This window comes from Somniosus microcephalus, chromosome 3, assembly GCF_052327205.1.
Source record: "Somniosus microcephalus isolate GS21.2 chromosome 3, FLI_Smic_1.0, whole genome shotgun sequence".
NCBI classification, from domain to species: Eukaryota; Metazoa; Chordata; class Chondrichthyes; order Squaliformes; family Somniosidae; genus Somniosus; species Somniosus microcephalus.
This window is the reverse complement of record NC_140989.1, coordinates 64,744,348-64,767,138: the sequence shown is the minus strand read 5'-3', so window position 1 is coordinate 64,767,138 and position 22,791 is coordinate 64,744,348. Positions and strand designations below refer to the sequence as shown.

Genomic DNA, 22,791 nt, shown 5'->3' with positions numbered 1-22,791 from the left:
GGAGGGGGAGGAGGAAGGGGGGGAAGGGGAGGGGGAGGGGGAAGAGGGGGAGAGGGGAGGGAGGGGGAGGGGAGGGAAGGGGGGTGGGGAGGGGGGTAAGTGGGGTTGGGGAGGGGAAGGGGGTGGGGGAGGAAGGGGAAGGGGGGTGGGGAGGGGGGGAAGGGGGGGAGCTGGAGGGGGGAAGGGGGGTGGGGAGGGGGGGTGTTGGGGGGAGGGGGAGTGGGGGGGGTGAAGGGGGTGTGGGGGGGAGGGGGGGTGGGGCGTGTAGGGGGGGGGAAGGGGGTGTGGGGGAGGAAAGGGAGGGGGGAGATAAACTTAAAGTACAGGAAACTTTGTGCTATCCGGCACCCACGGGACCGAGCTGCTGCCTTGCCTCAAGTACTCTCCAGAGTTAATGTTGAGAGATACGGAGATTCTTATCTCTGTATTTAACAACAAACACTGTTGCTTAGCAACAGCTTCTAAACACTCAGGTGTGGCCCTAAAGCTCTGTAGCTAAAGCTGTTGCTATAGCTACAGACCTTGCACAGTTTGACTGTTCAAACAAAGCAAAAAAAACAAAAAAGAATAAAAAACAGCTGCTGATTTTTGCCGGTGGCTCCAGATTGCCAGATAGCTCACCTCCGGATAGCACAAAGTTTCCTGTACTTATAAAACATTTTTGGTAAATCTTTCTATAACATACACTTTACAACCTCACCAATCTTTTTATTAAAAAAGGGGTGCTCACCCGTCAGTGTGTTGTATCACAAACAATGGCCGCCGCTTGCTTTTCAGTTGGAAAGATTAGGCCCCGCCCACACAGTCGATTGTCTGTCTCGGTCACCAGGACCCGATTTGGAGCACAGAAGCCCCACCCACTCTATGTTCCTGTACTAAGATGGCCGTGCATGCACTCTGTTACACACTGAATCAAAATGGCGTCGCACTGAAACTTTTCGCCCTCCTTGACAAAGCTGGCTGCCGTTAACCTGGGGCTGTCAGCAGAAGAAATTTCCTCAGCTGCAAACACAGGATCTTCAGATTATTATTCGGGGCTTGCGACCTACCCCAGTTGCTTATGAAGCCTCCCCACCTACTGACCCCGGGAATGGAGCTGAGGCAGCACACCCTCTCCCCTCTGCCAGTGTTTGTCTCTGTCTAGGCCGGGAGCCTGGGTCTAGAGTTGCACTGCTGGCAGTTGGAGAAGCCTAGGCCCCGGGCCTGGAAAAACGGTGAAAGGTAGGAGAATTATAGAGGTTAGAGAAAAGATTTACAAATTAATTAATTTAAAAAAAAAACAATTTGTGTTTTAAAAGCAACTTTTTTTTTGCTGGAAATGTAGATTTGAAAAGAAACACGCAGAAAGCGGGAAAAAGAAATTAAAAGTTTGGAATCAAGATGGCGGCGACTCACCTCGGTTCAGAACGATAAGGCCCGCCCACACACGCACCGATTGGTCGACCGTCAGGTCACCGAAGCGTAGGATTGGTCAATCGTCCCGTCACTCGACCGTAGGAGGGCCCGCCTGCACGCGCCAGGAACCCGGCGTACGATTGGTCGACCTCAAGGTCACTCTATCGCTAATGAGCGGATAATGAGATGCTAATCAGCGGAATTTTGAACGTTTTTCGGATACCGCGGGCACAATTTTTGTCCGGCCGAAACGTCAATACGCTTACGACTATTTTGGAACGGTAAGCTTTCTTTCGACGTAACGCACGCGTACGTACGCTCTATAACTTTCGAGTGCATAGCCGGACCGGAGGACAGACAGACAGACAGATCGATCCGTTTATATATATATAGAAAGCTGGAGTGCCCGGCGGTGCCGAGGCTTTTTCGAGGGCATGTTGTTGGAAGAGAGAGAGAGCGCGACTGGGGGGAAGAGAGAGCGCAACTGGGGGGAAGAGAGAGAGCGACTGGGGGGAAGAGAGAGAGTGACTGGGGGGGGAAGAGAGAGAGCGACTGGGGGGGAAGAGAGAGAGCGACTGGGGGGGAAGAGAGAGAGCGACTGGGGGGGAAGAGAGAGCGACTGGGGGGGAAGAGAGAGCGACTGGGGGGGAAGAGAGAGAGCGACTGGGGGGGAAGAGAGAGAGCGACTGGGGGGGAAGAGAGAGAGCGACGGGGGGAAGAGAGAGCGACTGGGGGGGAAGAGAGAGAGCGACTGGGGAGGAAGAGAGAGCGCGACTGGGGGGGAAGAGAGAGCGCGACTGGGGGGGAAGAGAGAGCGCGACTGGGGGGTAAGAGAGAGCGCGACTGGGGGGGAAGAGAGAGCGCGACTGGGGGGGAAGAGAGAGAGCGACTGGGGGGGAAGAGAGAGAGCGACTGGGGGGGAAGAGAGAGAGCGACTGGGGGGAAGAGAGAGAGAGACTTGGGGGGAAGAGAGAGCGACTGGGGGGAAGAGAGAGCGCGACTGGGGGGGAAGAGAGAGAGCGACTGAGGGGGAAGAGAGAGAGCGACTGGGGGGGAAGAGAGAGAGCGACTGGGGGGGAAGAGAGAGAGCGACTGGGGGGGAAGTGGGAGAGCGACTGGGGGGGAAGAGAGAGAGCGACTGGGGGGGAAGAGAGAGAGCGACTGGGGGGGAAGAGAGAGCGACTGGGGGGGAAGAGAGAGAGCGACTGGGGGGGAAGAGAGAGCGACGGGGGGAAGAGAGAGCGACTGGGGGGAAGAGAGAGAGCGACTTGGGGGGAAGAGAGAGAACGACTGGGGGGAAGAGAGAGCGCGACTGGGGGGGAAGAGAGAGCGACTGGGGGGGAAGAGAGGGAGCGACTGGGGGGGAAGAGAGGGAGCGACTGGGGGGGAAGAGAGGGAGCGACTGGGGGGGAAGAGAGAGCGACTGGGGGGGAAGAGAGAGAGCGACTGGGGGGGAAGAGAGAGAGCGACTGGGGGGGAAGAGAGAGCGACTGGGGGGGAAGAGAGAGAGTGACTGGGGGGGAAGAGAGAGAGCGACTGGGGGGGAAGAGAGAGAGCGACTGGGGGGGAAGAGAGAGAGCGACTGGGGGGGAAGAGAGAGAGCGACTGGGGGGGGAAGAGAGAGCGACTGGGGGGGAAGAGAGAGAGCGACGGGGGGGAAGAGAGAGAGCGACTGGGGGGGAAGAGAGAGAGCGACTGGGGGGGACGAGAGAGAGCGACTGGGGAAGAGAGGGAGCGACTGGGGGGAAGAGAGAGAGAGCGACTGGGGGGGAAGAGAGAGAGAGCGACTGAGGGGGAAGAGAGAGAGCGACTGGGGGGGAAGAGAGAGAGCGACTGGGGGGAAGAGAGAGAGAGGGGATGGGAAGGGGAGGGGGGGAGGGGAAGGTGTGGGGGGAAGGGGGTGTGTGGGGGGTGTGGGGGGGGAGGGTGTGTGAGGGGGGGAAGGGGGTGTGGGGGGGAGGGGGGGTGGGGGGTTGAAAGGGAGGGGGGAGATATACTTAAAGTACAGGAAACTTTGTGCTATCCGGCACCCACCCTCTCCAGAGTTAATGTTGAGAGATGGAGATTCTTATCTCCGTATTTGACAACAAACACTGTTGCTTAGCAACAGCTTCTAAACACTGGGTGTGGCCCTAAAGCTCTGTAGCTAAAGCTGTTGCTATAGCTACAGACCTTGCACAGCTTGACTGTTCAAACAAAGCAAAATAAAAAACGGCTGCTGATTTTTGCCGCTGGCTCCAGATTGCCAGATAGCTCACCTCTGGAAAGCACAAAGTTTCCTGTACTTATAAAACATTTTTGGTAAATCTTTCTTTCACATACACTATACAACCTCACCAATCTTTTTATTAAAAAAGGGGTCCTCACCTCTCAGTGTTGTACCACAAACAATGGCCGCCGCTTGCTTTTCAGTTGGAAAGATTAGGCCCCGCCCACACAGCCGATTGTCTGTCTCGGTCACCAGGACCCGATTTGGAGCACAGAAGCCCCACCCACTCTATGTTCCTGTACTAAGATGGCCGCACAGGCACTCTGTTACACACTGAATCAAAATGGCGTCGCACTGAAACTTTTCGCCCTCCTTGACAAAGATGGCTGCCGTTAACCTGGGGCTGTCTGCAGAAGAAATTTTCTCAGCTGCAAACACAGGATCTTCAGATTATTATTCGGGGCTTGCGACCTACCCCAGTTGCTTATGAAGCCTCCCCACCTACTGACCCTGGAAATGGAGCTGAGGCAGCGCACCCTCTCTCCTCTGCCAGTGTTTGTCTCTGCCTAGGCCGGGAGCCTGGGTCTAGAGTTGCACTGCTGGCAGTTGGAGACGCCTAGGCCCCGGGCCTGGAAAAACGGTGAAAGGTAGGAGAATTATAGAGGTTAGAGAAAAGATTTACAAATTAATTAACTTTTTTTAAAAACAATATGGCCTAGAAATTCAGTTAAGGCCCGCCAGCAGGCTAACGCCCAAAAGTTAGCGCTGTGCGCGGAGCCAGGTGCGCCCGTCAGATATTCGGCTTTTGCGCCCCAAGTCGGAACCGGGCGCTATTCCAGGGTGTGCCCGCCCCCGCTTGGGGCGCTGAAACTGAATTTCTGCGCTGTAAGCCCCGCTGCGCCACCCGCTGCGGAGCGGCAGGCTGCGGTACTGCAGGCCTCCTCCTTCTCTTAACGGGGAGGTGCCTGCAACAGCGAGATCGCTGCTGGATTGTGCCGGCAAATGAGCCCGGCACCACGGAGAAGTGCCGGGCTCGCGGAAAGCAGCCGGCAATGCCGCGGGGGGGGGGAGTGGAGGAGGCCGGGGAAGGAGGTGTGGGCAGGCGGCCGCCGAAAAAGCGGCCGACCGCACCTCCACCTTAAAGCGCCCCAGTAGCGCAGCAGTACGGCCTCATTTTTCAATCGCTGTTTGCGGCCGCTGCAGAAGAGGCGGCCGCAACTAAATATGGGGTTTGGGCCGGAAGCGGGGCGGAACCGGGGCACTGCGCACTCCGATGACGTCATCGGTGTCGGCGTTGCGCTACCGGCTACCGCCGCCATTACCGCAGCGCTGAATATCAGCGCACCCTCTTACATTGGCGCAGAAACCCTATTTGGGCGGTAACTGGGCGCAAAGCCCACTGAATTTCTAGGCCTGTGTGTTTTAAAAGCAACTTTTTTTTTGCTGGAAATGTAGATTTGAAAAGAAACACGCAGAAAGCGGGAAAAAGAAATGAAAAGTTTAGAATCAAGATGGCGGCGACTCACCTCGGTTCAGAACGATAAGGCTCGCCCACACATGCACCGATTGGTCGACCGTCAGGTCACCAAAGCGTAGGATTGGTTAATCGTCCCGTCACTCGACCGTAGGAGGGCCCGGCCGCACGCGCCAGCAACCCGGCGTACGATTGGTCGACCTCGAGGTCACTCTGTCGCTAATGAGCGGATAATGAGATGCTAATGAGCGGAATGTTGAACGTTTTTCGGATACCGCGGGCGCAATTTTTGTCCGGCCGAAACGTAAATACGCTTACGACCGTTTCGGAACGGTAAGCTTTCTTTCGACGTAACGCACGCGTAGGTACGCTCTGTAACTTTCGAGCGCATAGCCAGACAGACGCACACGTGAGGACAGACAGACAGACAGATAGACAGACAGATAGACAGACAGGCAGAAAGAAGTATCCATTTATATATATAGATAGATAGATAGAAGATAATTCCACAACTTTATGTAATGATACATGTAAAGTCTGTAGGTATTATGGCGAATTAATACACAGACTGCAAGAGTAACTTTAACAGGACTTTACTATTCGAAGGTCAGGGCAAGTCTGCCCAATAAATCCTGACACAGCACTTATATACCGGTGTGGTCACCGTCGGTATTACAGTATACAGCAGCCAAGATAAAGTAGTGCCACACCTAAAATAGTTCTCTTAAAGGTGAACAGTTACATACAATAGTTCTCTTAAAGGTAGAACAGTTACATACACTACAATCCTCCCTTTTTAGCTTACAACATACTTATTCCCCATTAAACATAACATCATAACATATATCCAACTTCATGTTAAAACAGTTCACAGATGTAGTCTCTGCGGAAACAATTCACAGATTCAGTCTCTGCGGGAAACAGTTCATAGATTCAGTCTCTGCGGAAAACAGTTCACAGATTCAATCTCGGTGGATGCGCCTTCCGTGCTTCTTGACTCGGTCCTGACAACACCTCAGTGGTGTAGCAGTTCCCTGTGGTGTAGTCGGTTCACGTTGCTGGAGTGACTCATCCAATAGTCCTTCACTGGACTTAACAGCTTGAACTTCCGTCCTTCTGAACCAGCATTGTTGGCTTGTAAAAACTTGAGTACCTTGGGAAGTTTTTCTACTTCCAAACTGATTTGGCTCCGTTCGAAGGGACCCAGTGCGTGATCTAGTAGTGATGATGATGGTCCAGATGATCATCATCTTCTGCTTCGTCTTTTCCTTTTCTGCTTCTTGGAGACTCTCTGGGCTCCACTGTCAGCTGCCAGCTGCATGCACAGTTCCTCCTTCTCGTCCTCCTTTTTCCGTAGTAGCGCCACCATCTCCCGATGTTCCTTAGACCTTTTGTGATTCTTCATGGTTTCTGCACTTTGGGAGTTTTCATCACAAGCTGGGCAGAACAGGTCATCGTAATATTCGATGTCGTCCAACAGGTCATGGTAATATTCGGTGTCATCTTGAGCTAGGCCAGTGAGAGGGTCTTCTATTTCCTCCATACCCAGCTGGACATTAGCCAGCTTTTGTTCCAAATCCAGACATCTTTCCTGAAGAGACTTCTTCAGGCGTTCAGCTTCATCCAGCTTTTTCTGGGCTTCCTGCAAGTCTTTTACTAATGACGTCATTTGTGATTTCAATACTTCAACTTCATTCGGAGATTGGTTGATCGGACTATTCAATCCCTCTACTGCAGCAGCTGTTTCAACCTTCTGTTGTTCAACATTGACGTGAGTCAGCGTACTTTTGGCATCCAAGGGTTGCTCTGCTGCCATCTTCTCAGTCTGTGTTGCAACCTCAGCTATTTCAATAACTTTTGGGAGCTCCAAACCCCTCTCCTTTGAAGATTTAAACTCCTGTTCAATTTGTTCCCATTTCAGAGTCTTGTCCTTCAGCATATGAAGGAGTTGGCTGACCGTTAACTCTTCTGACCTCATACGTTTCCCAGTAGCTGCAGGGCTGTTTATAACCTTGCCCTGGGGCTCCTTTGCTGTTTCTACTTCGCCATCATCCGCAGCCTCCACCATTCGAATTTCCCCACTTGAATCGTCCGGTGATGCTGCACCCAACTTCAGTAGGAGCTCGGAGTTCATGGCGACCAAATCAGTCTTTTCTGCCTGCAATCCGCTAACAAGCGCTTTCAGTTGCTGAACCTCTTGCTCCACCAGATTAAAGCACACACCTTCTGAAACCGAATCAGCTTTGATTCGTTTGGCCTCCTTGCCCCGACGGTTTGTGTGCTCCTGCTCCTTTTTCTCCATCAGCTGTTTCTGTTGTCTTTCCAGGTTCTCCACTCTGTGTCACAGAACTTTTTCATTGCTTTCATCTCTTGTTCGAGACGGCAACTCAATTGTTCTAATTGCTGTTGTAATTTGAAATGGAGTTGAGTTCGAGCCCGGTGTTCCTCAGAATTGTTCATATCTGTAAACTGGACAGACTCAGAATTCTCTGTCAAACTATGTTGTTGTTGTTCAGTGGAATTCTGTTCTGAAACTTTGTTCTCCTCTGAAGCATAAGCATTTATGCACTCCTTCGTTTTTCCAACCTTAGTCAGCAAGTCCATTTTAAACTTGTCTTTCGCACCTGGGCTGGTCTTATCGTCATCCGTTTCAGAGTCTGAGCTGATTGTCTTCACCGAGTTCTCACTCATTATTGCTTTTAAATAGTGCCATTCCATGTTTATTTCCCAGATCCACTCCCGTCCCAGAAGTGGTGGACCTCCCTCAGGTAGTACATATAAATACATTCCTTGGTGTTCTTTGCCCCTGTCTCTCACCTTGACTTTTATCTTTCCCATGGGATATACTTTCTGCCCCGTGTATGTCTGCAATACGATCTTGGTATCTCTCAAGGGTATGTGTGAGAATAGCCGGTTGTAATCCCTTCGATTTATGACTGATAGGGCTGATCCTGTGTCCAATTCCATTTTCACTTGGACTCCGGCTATTTTTAGCATGACCCAGATAGTTTGCAGGTCAGCTTCCTTACTCACATTGTGAATTCTCAGACTACCCAGTTCCTGAACGGTTGGGTCTGAATCCGAATTCTGTTCATCTGAACTCTTCTCAGCCACCTTGTGTACCTTATTGTACTTTTCCTGCGGTGACTTTTTGTTGTTGTTGTTGGTCTTCTTTCCTGACCGGCATACCTTAGCTATGTGACCAAGTTTGCCACATTTTCTACATTCCTGGTTTTTAAACCAGCATTGGTTCTGGTCGTGTGTTGTCTTCCCACAACGATAACATTTCGATGTACCCGAAGTAATTTGATCCACACTGAGTACCGCTGCCTTCAGCTGCATTTCCGCTGTGCCTCTCGCTGCGGCTTCGTGCGATGCTGCAATAAGGACAGCCTTATCAAGTGTGAGATCGTTCTCTTCTAGCAGACGCTTTTTGTGTTCCTTCCTTCGACAACCCGCACACGAACTTGTCTCTCAATGCCTCTGTCAGATTTTCCCCAAACTGGCAGTATTTCGCTAGTCTACGCAGTTCGACCAAGTATTCCGCGTTGCTTTCCTCTTTCCGTTGCGTTCTCGCATAGAATTTGAATCGTTCCGCCAACATCAGTGGTGTGGGGTTCAAATGATCCTTCAGGACAGCAACAATATTAGTGAAAGTCTGATCCGCCGGTTTAGCTGGTGATAGATGATGCTTCAATAGCCCGTATGTCTTTGCCCCCATTGCGTTTAATAAGGTGAGAGCTTTATCATCATCTGCTATCTTATTGGCCTCACAATATATCTCGATACGTTCTACGTACGTGGCCCAATCTTCCACCTCGGAATCGAAGTTGTTGATGTTATCATGCTTAGGCATCTTCACTATCTCTCACTATCTTTCTGCGAAACAAACACGAAATTTTTCTTTAACTTTTTTTTTTCAAAATGGCGGTTTCCCGCGCTTGTCTTCTTCCCCCGCCCACTTTCAAAATGGCGGTTTCCCGCTTCTGTCGTCTTCCCCGCCTACTGGCGGCTTCCCGCGTTTCTTCCCCTGGCGGGAGGGGTAAGCTTTTCCCTCGGGCGACGACCGCTGGCTTTCGGGGTTCGCAGCCTGCGCGTCAGCTTCAGTGCGTTCCTTGTTCCCTTTTCTCGGCAGGGCAACCGGCGCTGGGTACAACCCGTTGACGGCGAACAGCTTCAGCCGCTGGGCTGGATCTCGCTCAGTCTCCCTCGCTCGGGCTCTGTTGTTCCCTTTTCTCGGCAGGGCAACCGGCGCTGGGTACAACCCGTTGACGGCGAACAGTTTCAGCCGCTGGCTGGATCTCGCTCAGTCTCCCTCGCTCGGGCTCTGTCTCTCCCGCTCGCTCGGGCTCTGTCTCTCCCTCAGCGGCTTCCAGTCGCGCCTCCCAGCCCTCTCGCAGTCCGGTGCTTTCCTCCCCGGCTGCGGCTGAGTTCTCCGTGATTTATTTATTTTTATATCTTCCCGCGCCTTACGATCCCGGTCGCAGCGCTTCGTGGCCTCGGTCGCTGCCCGGCCTTTTTCACTCCAATCGCGCCTCCCAGCCCTCTCCCCGGCTGCGGCTGAGTTCCCCGCGGTTTATTTATTTTTATATCTTCCCGCGCCTTACGATCCCGGTCGCAGCGCCTCGTGGCCTCGGTAGCTGCCCGGCCTTTTTCGCCGGTCGCGGTCTAGCTGTCTCACGACGCCGTTGCGTCTCCCAGCCCGCTTATACCGCGGCTTCCGTGCTCCACGCTGCCCCAGTCTCAGCGCCTCTGGGCCCGACTTCTGTCCGGCTCCTTTCCCCCGACCGTGGTCGAGGTCACCGCCCTTATCCTCCGTTTATTTTTTTATTTTCCCTTTACTCACAGTCACCGTGGCCGACTTGCTTCTCGTGCTGATCGGCTCACTCACCACCGTGGCAGAAGGGACAATCAGTGCCTGTTGCTGATGGAAGGCTTCGTGTCTGAATTCTTCCTTCTTCCTTGCTCTGCAGACTCGAGTTTTCTCTCAGCAGAACGACGAGGGCGGGTGCCTCTTCTCGACGCTCGTTAACTGCTTCGGAAGTATTGTTGCCGCAGGGTAAGATCGAACTCGTCGCCACTGTAAAGTCTGTAGGTATTATGGCGAATTAATACACAGACTACAAGAGTAACTTTAACAGGACTTTACTATTCGAAGGTCAGGGCGAATCTGCCCAATAAATCCTGACACAGCACTTATATACCGGTGTGGTCACCGTCGGTATTACAGTATACAGCAGCCAAGATAAAGTAGTGCCACACCTAAAATAGTTCTCTTAAAGGTGAACGGTTACATACAATAGTTCTCTTAAAGGTAGAACAGTTACATACACTACAATACAGTGGTGCTTACTTTGTTTCTGTGCTATCACATTTATTTTAGAGAGGAAGAGGCTAAGTGGATTATCAATCCTGACTAGCTATTAAGTTCTCTAAACAGTTCATGAGGAGGACTATAATAGTCAACCTTTGCATATATTCTGTTCTTGAAGTAAAGCTATTTGAATCTTCCTTGATGCAGGACAGCATTTCTCACTGTTGAGATGAGCCACTGAGAAACTCATCATGTCTTTTCTCCAATTGCTTATTTGGATTATAAATTCTGACTGCTTGTGAGCTGAGAACAATTTGCAGTTAGGAGTTTTGGGGCACCTCAGAACTTTCATGTTGCCAGTTAAAGCTACAAAAAATCAGGAAATGTAATTCTTGAATAATTTTCTAAATGAAGCAATGAAAAGCACATTGATAGTTACTCATTTTTTGCTGTACTCTTTAAGGAAATAAATTGTAGTTATAGTGAGTGCACAAAAATGCTATTCACATGGTTGGTAGTCAGAAAGCATTTGTACATTTGTATGATGTGCCATTGTCCTTCAGAAGGTGGAAAGAGAATATAAATACCTGCAGGCAGAGCTACACTACTAGAAGTGTCTTTCCCCTGAATCGGATTATGGATACATTCACGACTTCCAATGGATATTGTTGCTGAAGTCAATTGAGTCTTAGCTTACATTATCAGTAGGTGCATTGCATGCTGATGGTTGTAGGAAAAGATTGTCATTATTGTCTCAACTGTGAAACTGTTATCTTTTGTGGAAAAAAGATTGGCAAGAATTAATACATTCAGTTCATCCTTGTTTGCTCAATCCTTTCATACAAGTAGGAATTACCATCATCCTCTAGGAGAAGCAAACAACCCCGAGACATTGGTCCATTAAGAGATTCATGCAGTGTGTGCCCATCTTGGTCGGTTAATTGTTCCTCAGTCTTGCATGTGAGGACATGTTCTAAATTTTCTTCAACAGCAGTCATGACTTATCTACAGAATCCAGGAAAATAATCTATTTCATCATTCTTTGATGTTTTGCTTTGCTGTAATTGATGTGCCAAATAACTGCCCTGAATCCGTGAAGTTAAAGCTTAAGACTGAAGCCTTTTATTAAGTAAGAATCATGGCAGAGTTAACAGAGTTCACCATCGACCGAGCCCTTGGTAGAACATACCAGAAGAGGGGCGGGGCCAGGGAGGAGCATTAGTGGTTCCCCCGGTGGAACATTCCAGACATTACAAGTACAAGTACAAATATCAGAACACAGTTATTTCATCACATTCACCCCCTGCTATAGATTCAGTCTGTCAGGAGGTCTGATAATCCTCTGGGAATGACGTAACTCTTGCTGAGGCTCCTCCCGGAGTACTAACTCCGGTTCATTCGAATTCCCAGAATCATCAGTATTTTCCACACTGAGGGTTTGTGTCCTGAAGGTCCAATACCACGATTGAAAACTCTACTCTCAGAGTCGAACTCTTTTCGAGCTCCAGCAGGTGCGAGATCTTTAATAGAGACCGTATCCTTAACGGTCAATGTGACTTTACAATATCCAGTTACCTCCGAAGTAAGGGATTTGGACGCCATCACAATTTCACTTCGAGTAGGATACACCTTCAATGAACAGGAGTTAACAAGGTTGGGGTGTATAAAACTTTCAGTATTGCCACAGTCTATCAAACACCCAGTAGGACAACCATTAATCTTAATGTCCATCATAGATTTTGACAAGGAACACGGTATGGTCTGGTCAACCGTAACCGAGGCTAGAGTAAAACGATAGGCGGCAGCAGAGAAGACATCGGGTACAGGATTACCCTTACACACTTTACTAAAATGTCCCCGTTTCTTACATTTAAAACAGGTAGCCTCTCTGGCTGGGCAACTTTGCCTGGGGTGTTTAGATTGGCCACAAAAATAACACTTAGACCCATGGGGCACAGCCGCAACAATAGGATTAAGTGGGGGCTCCATTGGTGTTATGGATACCTCCATACTCGGAACACACGAGGCTGAGAGAGATGCATGGGCTGATGCATACACTTCTGAATTCTTCTGGGCTACATCTAACGATCGAGCAGCAGCGACGACCGTTTTTAAAACTAACGAGTCGTTCTCGAGGAGTCTCCGTCTAATATAATTAGATCGGAGGCCAGATATGAAAGAATCGCGGATGGCTTCTTCCTGATACACTATGGCAGAGACAGCCTTGTAGTTGCAACCCTTAGCCAAAGCCTTAAGGTCCTGCAGGAAATCGTCCAGAGATTCCTCGGGTAATTGCCTGTGAGTAGACAGGAGATACCTGGCGTATACTTCGTTAACCGACTTAAGGTACTGGGCTTTAAGAGCTGCGAGGGCCTCTTCATATGTAGTAATATCTTCAATTATAGAGTAAGTTTGATGACTTACCAAGTTGGTTAGAAGACCCAACTTGTTAACCGTCGGATCGGTCGATGATGCGATGAAGTGTTCAAAACATCGGAGCCAATGCGTAAATTTCTTCGATGCATCTGCCGAATGGGGATCGATATCCAGACGCTCTGGTTTCAAAAATCGATCCATCTTCCAAAAGTTGTTACTTAATAAAATTGATGTGCCAAATAACTGCCCTGAATCCGTGAAGTTAAAGCTTAAGACTGAAGCCTTTTATTAAGTAAGAATCATGGCAGAGTTAACAGAGTTCACCATCGACCGAGCCCTTGGTAGAACATACCAGAAGAGGGGCGGGGCCAGGGAGGAGCATTAGTGGTTCCCCCCGGTGGAACATTCCAGACATTACAAGTACAAATATCAGAACACAGTTATTTCATCACAGTAATTCAATACAATTTAATTTCCTATAGTCTTAAGAATATTTAGGTAATAATTCTTTAAAAGTTTGATTTACATTTTGTAAAGTTTACCAAAGTTTTTGTTGTGCCTCATCACTAACATCTTTTTGTTTTGGTTGTCTGAGTAGCAACTTACCAAAACCTAATTAGGCTGGTTTTGTCATGGCAAATGCTGGATCACGTACTAGCAGTGATTTTTATCAGACCTGGTGGATGTTTCTGTAGGACCAGCCACCAACTACCTTCACCAGTGTGGACAAAGATTGAAATATTTTACCAGGTTGTTACGGGGACTTTCAGGTCTGAGAGCCTTGTCCAGGCGTTTTTATTTACCTAGCTAGTGGTTCACCCTTTGTCTTCCAATTTATAGAAATTGTCTATCAAGAACAAGGATCTTATCTCCATATCAAGGAATCCAAATAGAAAGGAACAAAATGCAATTAATTAATTATCTAGGTGATACACCTGCCTCTTTAGCTGTTACCAGTGAATGCCCTACACACAAGGATCAGTACTGTTGCTTATGGTATTATTCTCATTCAGACAGAACTATGGAAGATATCCGGTTTTGCTCCAGATTTTAGAACTACTTGGAATTATGAGCTTGGTTTGATCTTAAGGTTGTTACACTGAGAACTACTACTGAAATTATATATATTTATATATTTAAATGAACTGATTTTGAATTAAGAATAGATAGTATGGGGGAAAAATTCAGTTAGTTGCGCCTCCCGCTAGCGCCTTAAGAGGGCGCTAACGGGACGCAAGCCAACTAGCGCCCGGGCGCGGCACTGCCCGCGCCTCCCGCAAAATTCAGCGGGAGGTTAGTGGTGGCGCTAACCGGTAGCGTCCTGTGGTGCTGCGCCGCTGGCGATGACGTCATTGGCGGGCGCAGCACCCCATTCACGACCCGGCCACGATCTTCGGGAGCACCCCCTGACTTACCGCCGGACGCTATGTCCGACGGGGTCAGGGGGGCGTACCTGCGGCCGGGGAGGCGCAATTTAAAGGCGAGGTGAGGGGCTGCCATTTTTGTTGCTGGCCGCCTGCCAGCACCTGCCTGCGCTCCCGTTTCAGACCTCCTGAAACGCCCCCCCCCCGCAGAGTGCTGGCTGCGCTCCAAGAGCCCGGCACTTCTCTTGAGCGCCGGGCTCTTTTGCCTGCACTCCCGATCCCCGGGGGCCCAGCTGGGCCCCAGGTCACACTGCACAAGGCCCCTCCCCTTTAAGAAGGCGAGGAAGGCCTGCAATACTGCAGCGCGACGTGCCGCAGCGTGTGGCGCTGCGGCACATAACGCCACAATATTGACTCGCAGCGCCCCAAGAGGGATGCAGGGCGCTTCCAGTAGTGCCCCGCTTCCCCCTTGGGGCGCAACCACTCAATTTCAAGCGCGGGGCGCTAATTTTTGTGGGGTGCTAAAAGTAGCACCCCGGCGAAGTTAGCACCCCAATTGGGGCGCTACTCAATTTTTAGCCCAATGTCTTTCACAGTTTGGATTTCTCTTAGGAATAATTCTGTTTAAATCCCACCACCTCCTATCTGCTAATAGAAGCCCTTTGTAAGAGGTTGAGTGGGACTATAGTCTGATTAAGCATGTATTCACCTGGAACTAAGGCATTGTCAGCAGATACATGTTGCTATATATGTTTGGTCATTAAACCAATCAGATTTAATATGATGTGGTAATGCCTACAGTTTACCTGGTAATTTAAGTGCTACTGCCTACATTTTAAATTATTTAAATTTTGTTTGTAAGGCTAGTGATATTTCTATAGTAACAACACAAATAATTTTATGATTTTCTATAACTTAAATATTGTGACTAAAAATATCACCTGCACAAGCTAGTGCTGGTTCAGTATTACAGCATACATCACACCAAATGCACATTTAACAAAAGTAATGCGCATAAATACAGTCACTTTCATGGATGGGCTGGGGATACTTTGGTAGCTGGCACTCCGTATCCATCAAGTTGTGTATCACACATATACTGTACAACCGAAAAATACTAGTGAGAAAAGGCTGTTAAAAGGCACTCTGGCATTCTTATAATGACTTATTATGATGAATTATAAGTAGTTTGCCAGATTAACAAAATTAATTGAAGGAAATATCCAACAACTTTTCCCCCATATCACTTAGCTTATTTAATAGTAGAGGTCTTGAACTGAAAAGTCGGACACAAAGAGTATCATACAGTTTAAAAAAAATTAACATTAGAAATTGCTCATCTCTTGGAGACCCTAACAGCAGGGTTCATGTTCACCCAGTTTGGTTTGCTCATCTATGGTAGTGTAAAATTGTGAACAAAAAGTATAATTTTGCAATTGCTGGTAGAAGGTATAAACTATTATTCCAATCTTATGTCTTTTCTAGTTGTCATGGATGATGACGATGACCGTGATCTGCGAGATGTTATAGGGTAAGTATTTCCTTAGTAAACTTATATATAAATTCATTTGCAAATAGATTTAGATATTGTGTCAGCTTGGTCCAGTGGTAGTTCTCTGAGTCAGAAGATTGCAGGGTTTAAAGCTCCACTCCAGGATTTGAACACGTAACCTAGGCTGACATTCCAGTGCAATACCGATGGAGTACTGTAATGTTGGAGGTGATATCTGTTGGATAAGATGTTAAACTGAGAGTTCATCTGGTTGTTTAGATGGCTGTAAAAGATCCCGTAGAACTGTTCGAAGAAGAAAAGGTGGTTCTCCTGGCGCCCTGGCCAATATTCCCCACTCAACAAACCCCATCGAAAACAGATTATTTGGTCATTCATTCATTAACTTTTTGAGGTCCTTACTGGGCGCAAATTGCTGCACATAGCTGTGAATGCTTCAGGATGTCCTCTGGATGTGAAAGGTGCTATATAAATGCAAGTTCTTTCAACATAAGAACATAAGAAATAGGAGCAGGAGTAGGCCGTTCGGCCCTTCGAGCCAGCTCCGCCATTCAATGAGATCATGTCTGATCTTCTACCTCATCTCCACTTTCCTGCACTATCCCCATATCCCTTGATTCCCTTAATATTCAAAAATCTATCGATCTCTGTCTTGAATATACTCAACGACTGAGACTCCACAGCCCTCTGGGGTAGAGAATTCCAAAGATTCACCACCCTCTGAGTGAAGAAATTTCCCCTCATCTCAGTCCTAAATGGCCGACCCCTTATCCTGAGACTGTGGCCCCTGGTTCTAGACTCCCCAGCCAGGGGAAACATCCTTCCTGCATCTACCCTGTCAAGCCCTGTAAGTATTTTGTATGTTTCAATGAGATCACCTCTCATTCTTCTAAACTCTAGAGAATATAGGCTTAGTCTACTCAATCTCTCCTCATAGGACAATCCCCCCATCCCAGGAATCAGTCTGGTGAACCTTCGTTGCACTTCCTCTATGGCAAGTATATCCTTCCTTAGGTAAGGAGACCAAAACTGTACACAATACTCCAGGTGTGGTCTCACCAGGGCCCTATATAATTGCAGTAAGACGTCTTTACTCTTATACTCAAATCGTCTTGTAATAAAGGCCAACATTCCATTTGCTTTCCTAATTGCTTGCTGTATCTGCATGTTAACTTTCAGTGTTTCGTGTACAAGGACACCCAGATCCCTCTGAACACCAACATTTCCCAATCTATCATAATTTAAGAAATACTCTGCTTTTACATTCACTCTAATATTCTATTTTCCTTTTCTTTATCAATTTCTTGGTCCTCCTTTGCTGAATTCTAAAATCCTCCCAATCCTCAGGCTTACTACTCTTTTTGGCAATATTATAAGCCTCTTCCTTTAAGCTAATACTATCTTTAATTTCTCTTGTTAGCCACGGTTGGACCATTTTTCCTGTGGTGTTTTTATTCCCTAAGGGAATGTATATTCATTGCGAATTATAAATGATTTCTTTAAATGTTTGCCCTTGCTTTTCTACTGTCATATCTTTTAATCTAGTTTCCCAACCTACCTTAGCCAACTCGTCTCTCATACCTACGTAGTTTGCTTTGTTCAGGTTTAGGACCCTAGTTTCGGACTTAACTAAATCACTCTCAAACTCAACATAAAATTCTATCATATTAAGATCACTGCTCCCCAGAGGCTCCTTTACTACAAAGTTACTCATTAACCCTGTCTCATTGCACAGTACTAGATCTAAAATAGCCAATTTCCTCATAAGTTCCTTGACATACTGATCTAGAAAACTATCTTGAATGCATTCTATGAACTCTTCCTCTGCACTATTTCTGCAAATTTGGTATTCCAGTCTGTATGAAAGTTAAAGCCCCCATGATTACTGTACTACCCCTGTTACATGCATCTCTAATTTCCTGATTTATACTCTGCCCGACACTACAACCTTGTTAGGGGGCCTATAGACTACTCCCACTAGTGTTTTCTGCCCCTGGTTGTTGCTTAGCTCCACCCAAACTGATTGTACATTTTGTTTTTCCGAGCCAAGATCCTTTCTCTCTGCTGTCTTTATTCTCTCCTTTATTATCAGGGCTACCCCATCTCCTTTTCCAATCTGCCTGTCTCTTCTAAAAGTCAAATACCCTGGAATATTTAGTTCCCAACCTTGGTCACTCTGCAACCACGTCTCTGTAATGGCTATTAAATCATACCTATTTATTTCTATCTGCGCTATTAATTCATCTGTTTTGTTGCGAATGCTTCGTACATTCAGGCATAGTATCTTTAGCTTTAACTTTTTTCTATTTTTCCTTGATGTCCAGTTTAGTCACTAATGTCCTATTACCTTTATTAATCTTTCTGTCCCTTCCTGACCCACACTGCTTATCTTTACCCAGATCACTATTCTGCTCTACAGCCTTGACATTTCTTTTACTGCTTTTGAATTTACCCTTTCCTGAATCCTCCCCCCCCCGTTAGTTTAAAGCCCTATCTACCACCCTAGTTATTCGATTCGCCAGGACACTGGTCCTAGCCCGGTTTAAGTGGAGCCCGTCCCCATGGAACAACTCCCTCTTTCCCCAGTTCTGGTGCCAGTGCCCCATGATTTGAAACCTCTGCCTCCCACACCAATCTTTGAGCCACACATTTAACCATCTAATCTGCTTGTCCCTCTGCCAATTGGTACGTGGCTCAGGTAACAATCCAGAGATTATTACCTTTGAGGTTCTGTGTTTTAATTTTGACCCTAGCTCCTCAAACTCTCTCAGCAGAACCTCATTCCTAGTTCTACTTATGTCGTTGGTTCCTACATGGACCACGACAACTGGATCCTCCCCCTCCCACTCCAAGTTCTTCTCCAGCCGCGAGGAGACATCCTTTACCCTGGCACCAGGCAGGCAACACAACCTTCGGAACTCCCGGTCGCGGCTGCAGAGAACAGTATCTATCCCTCTGACTATACTGTCCTCTACCACTACCACACTCCTTTTCACTCCCCCCACTTGAATGACCTCCTGCACCATGGTGCCATGGTCAGGTTGCTCATCCACCCTGCAGTCCTTGTTCTCATCCCCACAGGTTGCAAGTATCCCATATCTGTTGGTCAAAATCAAGGGCCGAGGCTCCTCCATCCAGGGTCCCCATACCTTCCTGACTCGCGGTCACACACTCCTGTCCCTGACCATTGACAAATTCTAAAGTACTATTTCATCTAAGGGGTGTGACTGCCTCCTGGAATAAAGTAGCGCCCCGGCGAAGTTAGCGCCCCAATTGCTCGCGCTGCCTCTCTCTTTATAGTGCTGCTCTCGCCGTTTTATCCCATGTCCGCTCCTCTCACTGCTGGCACCAGGCAGGCCACACAACCCAGTATTACTTTCCAGTAATAGCCTGGTTAAGTTTTGTACAGTAGTGTAACAGTATTATAAACATGGGTAAGTAAATATCTAACCCCTAATTTTACAAGACTTTGTTGGCAGCTTGGAGCCTTGTATGCAGTGTGTATTTTTGCGGTGCGCCACATTTTACAAAATGCTATTTGTGGGGACAGATGGAGGCTGCAATATAGGCACTCGCGAGCCTCATTGAATTGGGGCAATTTTGTAAGTAATGTCTCATGTTGAATTTCACAAGGTTTAGCAAAGGCCTGCCTCTCATAAACTGGGTTCATGACAACTGAACAGGCCTGGCCTGCTTTAGAGAAAATAATCAAAACAAATTTGTTGATGTTGCTGCTGTTATTTTTCATTGCCATTATTTTTCTATTTCTGCAATTAAGATCTGGCATACTTTTTAAAATCTTCTGCATTGAGTCATTGGAGGTGAATTTCTGGGGAGAGTTCTTCTGCTCGTCTGTTGTAACTTCCGTGGCAAGAACCACGGAAAACGACATAAATGAAATTTCACCCCATTATTGCTAACTCCTTCAATTTTCTAAGCAACACATTCCAGTAGCCTTGACAATTGGTACTGCATTGGAAGTTTCAACTGACAAAGCTGGGAGGATGGGAATCCTTTTGCCTCTTCCTATTGTGCTGCTTAACCTGGATGAGGAGGATGAATAATGAGGGGACAATATCTTCAGGTGCAAAGTTACCACGGGCTGTATTTGGCCTCCTGCTCATGACTACATTGTTGTTGGAGGTGAACTGCTGCACATTCATCACCAGCTATTGCAGGCTGCTGACTCAAAGGATGTAGAAAAGGGCTTGTGCACCTGCATTAACTTCTGTGTGAAGGCTGGCCCTGTAGGATACTAATCCACTGTTCATAAATCAGATACACATCACCCTGTTCTGATCTATCCCTCTCCTCCTCTCTTGCCTCCTTTGCTTGCTCCTCCTCATTTGCATACCTTCCTCAAATTCACTACCATAATTTTCTGGGATGCCTTCTGTGCTGTGCTTGGGGCAGTTGGAAGATTTGACGCAACATGCTGTGAAGTGCCAGGATCCATGGCACCACTTCTCTTCCCTCCTCATCTTAGGAAAAACCTAAAGGAAGTTAAAAAAAATAAGATTTCCAATACATCCCCCCGACATTGGCTTCAAAGACATGCAAGATCATAAGACGTTGTGGAGGAAAAAACAAAATTTGGTTGGTTTGCGCCTCCCGAAGAGGATGCTAATGGGGCGCAAAGCAACTAGCGCCCGGGCGCGGCGATGTTTGCGCTGCTCGCGAAATTGACTAGAGTTTTTGCGGTGGCGCAAAAGTTCACCGCCCCGATCTCCTGCGCCCACAGATCGTGACGTCAGTCGAGCGTGCAACGCCCTGGGGGCGCCCCAGACCGGAAATTGAGGTGCCCCCTCCTTTCCACCTGCCACAAGCAACGACAGGGAGACTGGAACGTTTCCCAGTCGGTGAGGGGCTGGGGGGGCGCTATTTAAAGGCCTTTTTCTGTGGTAGACATTTTTGCACCACTCATTCTGACAGAGAGAGTGAGATTCTGAGAGAGAGACTTCTGCATAGAGTCAACACTGTGTGAAGTAGTTTTGGCTACTGAGCATCACTTTGCAGGTACTTTTGGATTTGACCTTCATTACTTCGATTGTCGAGAGACTTTGGGGGCTGCACTGATTCGGGGCATCGTCCTACGTCTGCAGAATCGGAGGCAACAGAGACGCAGAGAGAGAGTGACACTCATGGCCAGACAGAGGAGGGCCAACAAGCCTCTGCACAGGAGACCTTACCCTCCCAGGGTATTCTGGGAACAATTCTCCTACATTCATTTGTCTGAGGAGCAGTGTTTGCGCAGGCTGCGTGTCAGCAAGGAGGTGGTCACTGAGCTCTACCACCTGCTGCAGCCTCAACTAAGGATCAGGATGTCTCTGTCGGTGACAGTGAAGGTCACAGTGGCTCTGAATTTTTATGCCACCGGCTCCTTTCAAGCAGCTACTGGGGACATCGCCAATATCTCCCAGTTCACGGTCCATTGCTGTATCCGTCAGGATAGAATGCCCTCTATAAAAGGAGACGCTAGTACATTTCTTTCCCGATGACCCGGGCCAAACAGCATGAACGCGCATTGGGCTTTGTGAGGATAGCGGGCTTCCCCATGGTGCAGGGCGCCATTGACTGCATGCATGTGGCATTGCGGCCACCGCATGAGAATGCAGAGGTTTTCCGAAACCGCAAGGGGCTCCACTCCTTAAACGTCCAGTTGGCCTGTGACCACAGACAGCTGATACTCGCTGTCAATGCCCGTTATCCTGGCAGCAGCCACGATGCTTTCATCCTGCACCAGATTGGTGTGCCAGACCTTTTCCAGGCACCACGTCAGCCAAGTGGTTGGCTCCTCGGGACAAGGGTTATCCATTCTGCACCTGGCTGATGACACCGCTCTGTAACCCCAACACCCCTGCTGAGTTGCTGTACAATGAGAGCCATCTCACCACCAGGAACATCATTGAGCAGACAATCGGCGTGCTCAAGCAACGGTTCCGCTGTCTGGCCCACTCAGGAGGAGCCCTGCAGTACTCGGCTGAGCGAGTCTCCCTCTTCATAGTTGTGTGCTGCATTCTTCATAACCTGGCAATCCTCAGGACCCAGCTGTTATGTATTGGGTGTTCTCCTCCCACCAGTGGTGGCGCTGTCACAGCAGAGAAATGGTTGGGGTGTTCTCTTGGTTAAGCTTTAGCTCTCTTTGTTCGGTACTCTCCGGAACTTTCTTTTTGAATAAAGCACTTCATGCTTGAATCTCTGAGTTCTGAGTTCTAATTGTGTCTAGGTAGAAAGGTACAGACACAACAAAGTGGCGACGAGGATGGGATGAATCTGCGTTGTGGAAACTTTCTTGTTTTCGACTACAAAACACTCGGAACAGAGATTGCAGCATCACATTAATGTTACGGGTGCAGTGAGTAAACAGAAATTAAAATTTGAAACGTGAGATGGCTACTATATTAGGAAACATTGGTGATTTTGATGAAAATGTGGAGCAATGGAGCGCTTATATGGAACGTTTTGACTATTTTGTTTTGGCAAATGCGGTGGCAAACGAAAAGGTCGTGCCTACCTTTTTGAGTATAATGGGGGCAAAGACATTCAACTTACTTCGCAGCCTTGTACAGCCAGATAAGCCAGGAACTAAAACATATAAGCAACTAGTGGAAATTCTTGGAGCACATTTTTCACCAAAACCTCTGGTTATTGCTGAGAGATTTAGATTTCACAAACGGAATCAAGAGGAGGGGGAATCAGTGACGATGTTTATTGCTGCGTTAAAAAGGTTGTCAGAACACTGCGAGTTCAAGGAGGTGCTGAATGACACCATTAGAGACAGACTTGTGTGTGGTCTGCTAAGTGCAGCCACACAGAAGCGCCTTCTTACTGAGGACAACGTTACTCTTGAAAAGGCCATTGAAGTTAGTGTCTCCATGGAGATGGCGAAAAAGGAGGCTCACCAGTTGAGTTCAACAGGGAGAGTTCACAAGGTGTCGTCTGAGCCTAAAGGTGCGCGGAACGGCACATGTTACCGTTGTGGGAAAACGGGCCATCACGCTAATAATGACTGCTGGTGTACGGAGCTGGAATGCCGAAATTGTGGCAAAAAAGGTCACATTGAGCGTGCCTGTAGAGGTAAAAAAAGAACAGACAGAGCTGGGAAGCATGAAAGCAAAATGTCTGTATTTGGACAAGAGAAGAAAAAGA

General features: G+C 48.1%; 1 protein-coding gene across 1 annotated transcript in view; it reads left to right on the top strand.

The window, feature by feature from the left end:
• Window positions 1–22,791, top strand: part of bicral (BICRA like chromatin remodeling complex associated protein) — a 136,984-nt gene that overhangs the window by 36,793 nt on the left and 77,400 nt on the right. The window contains exon 2 of the mRNA XM_085980788.1: window positions 15,618–15,663. Within this exon, the coding sequence (XP_085836914.1) occupies window positions 15,623–15,663 (41 nt within the window). The 5' untranslated portion in view covers window positions 15,618–15,622. The remainder of the gene's footprint in view (window positions 1–15,617; window positions 15,664–22,791) is intronic.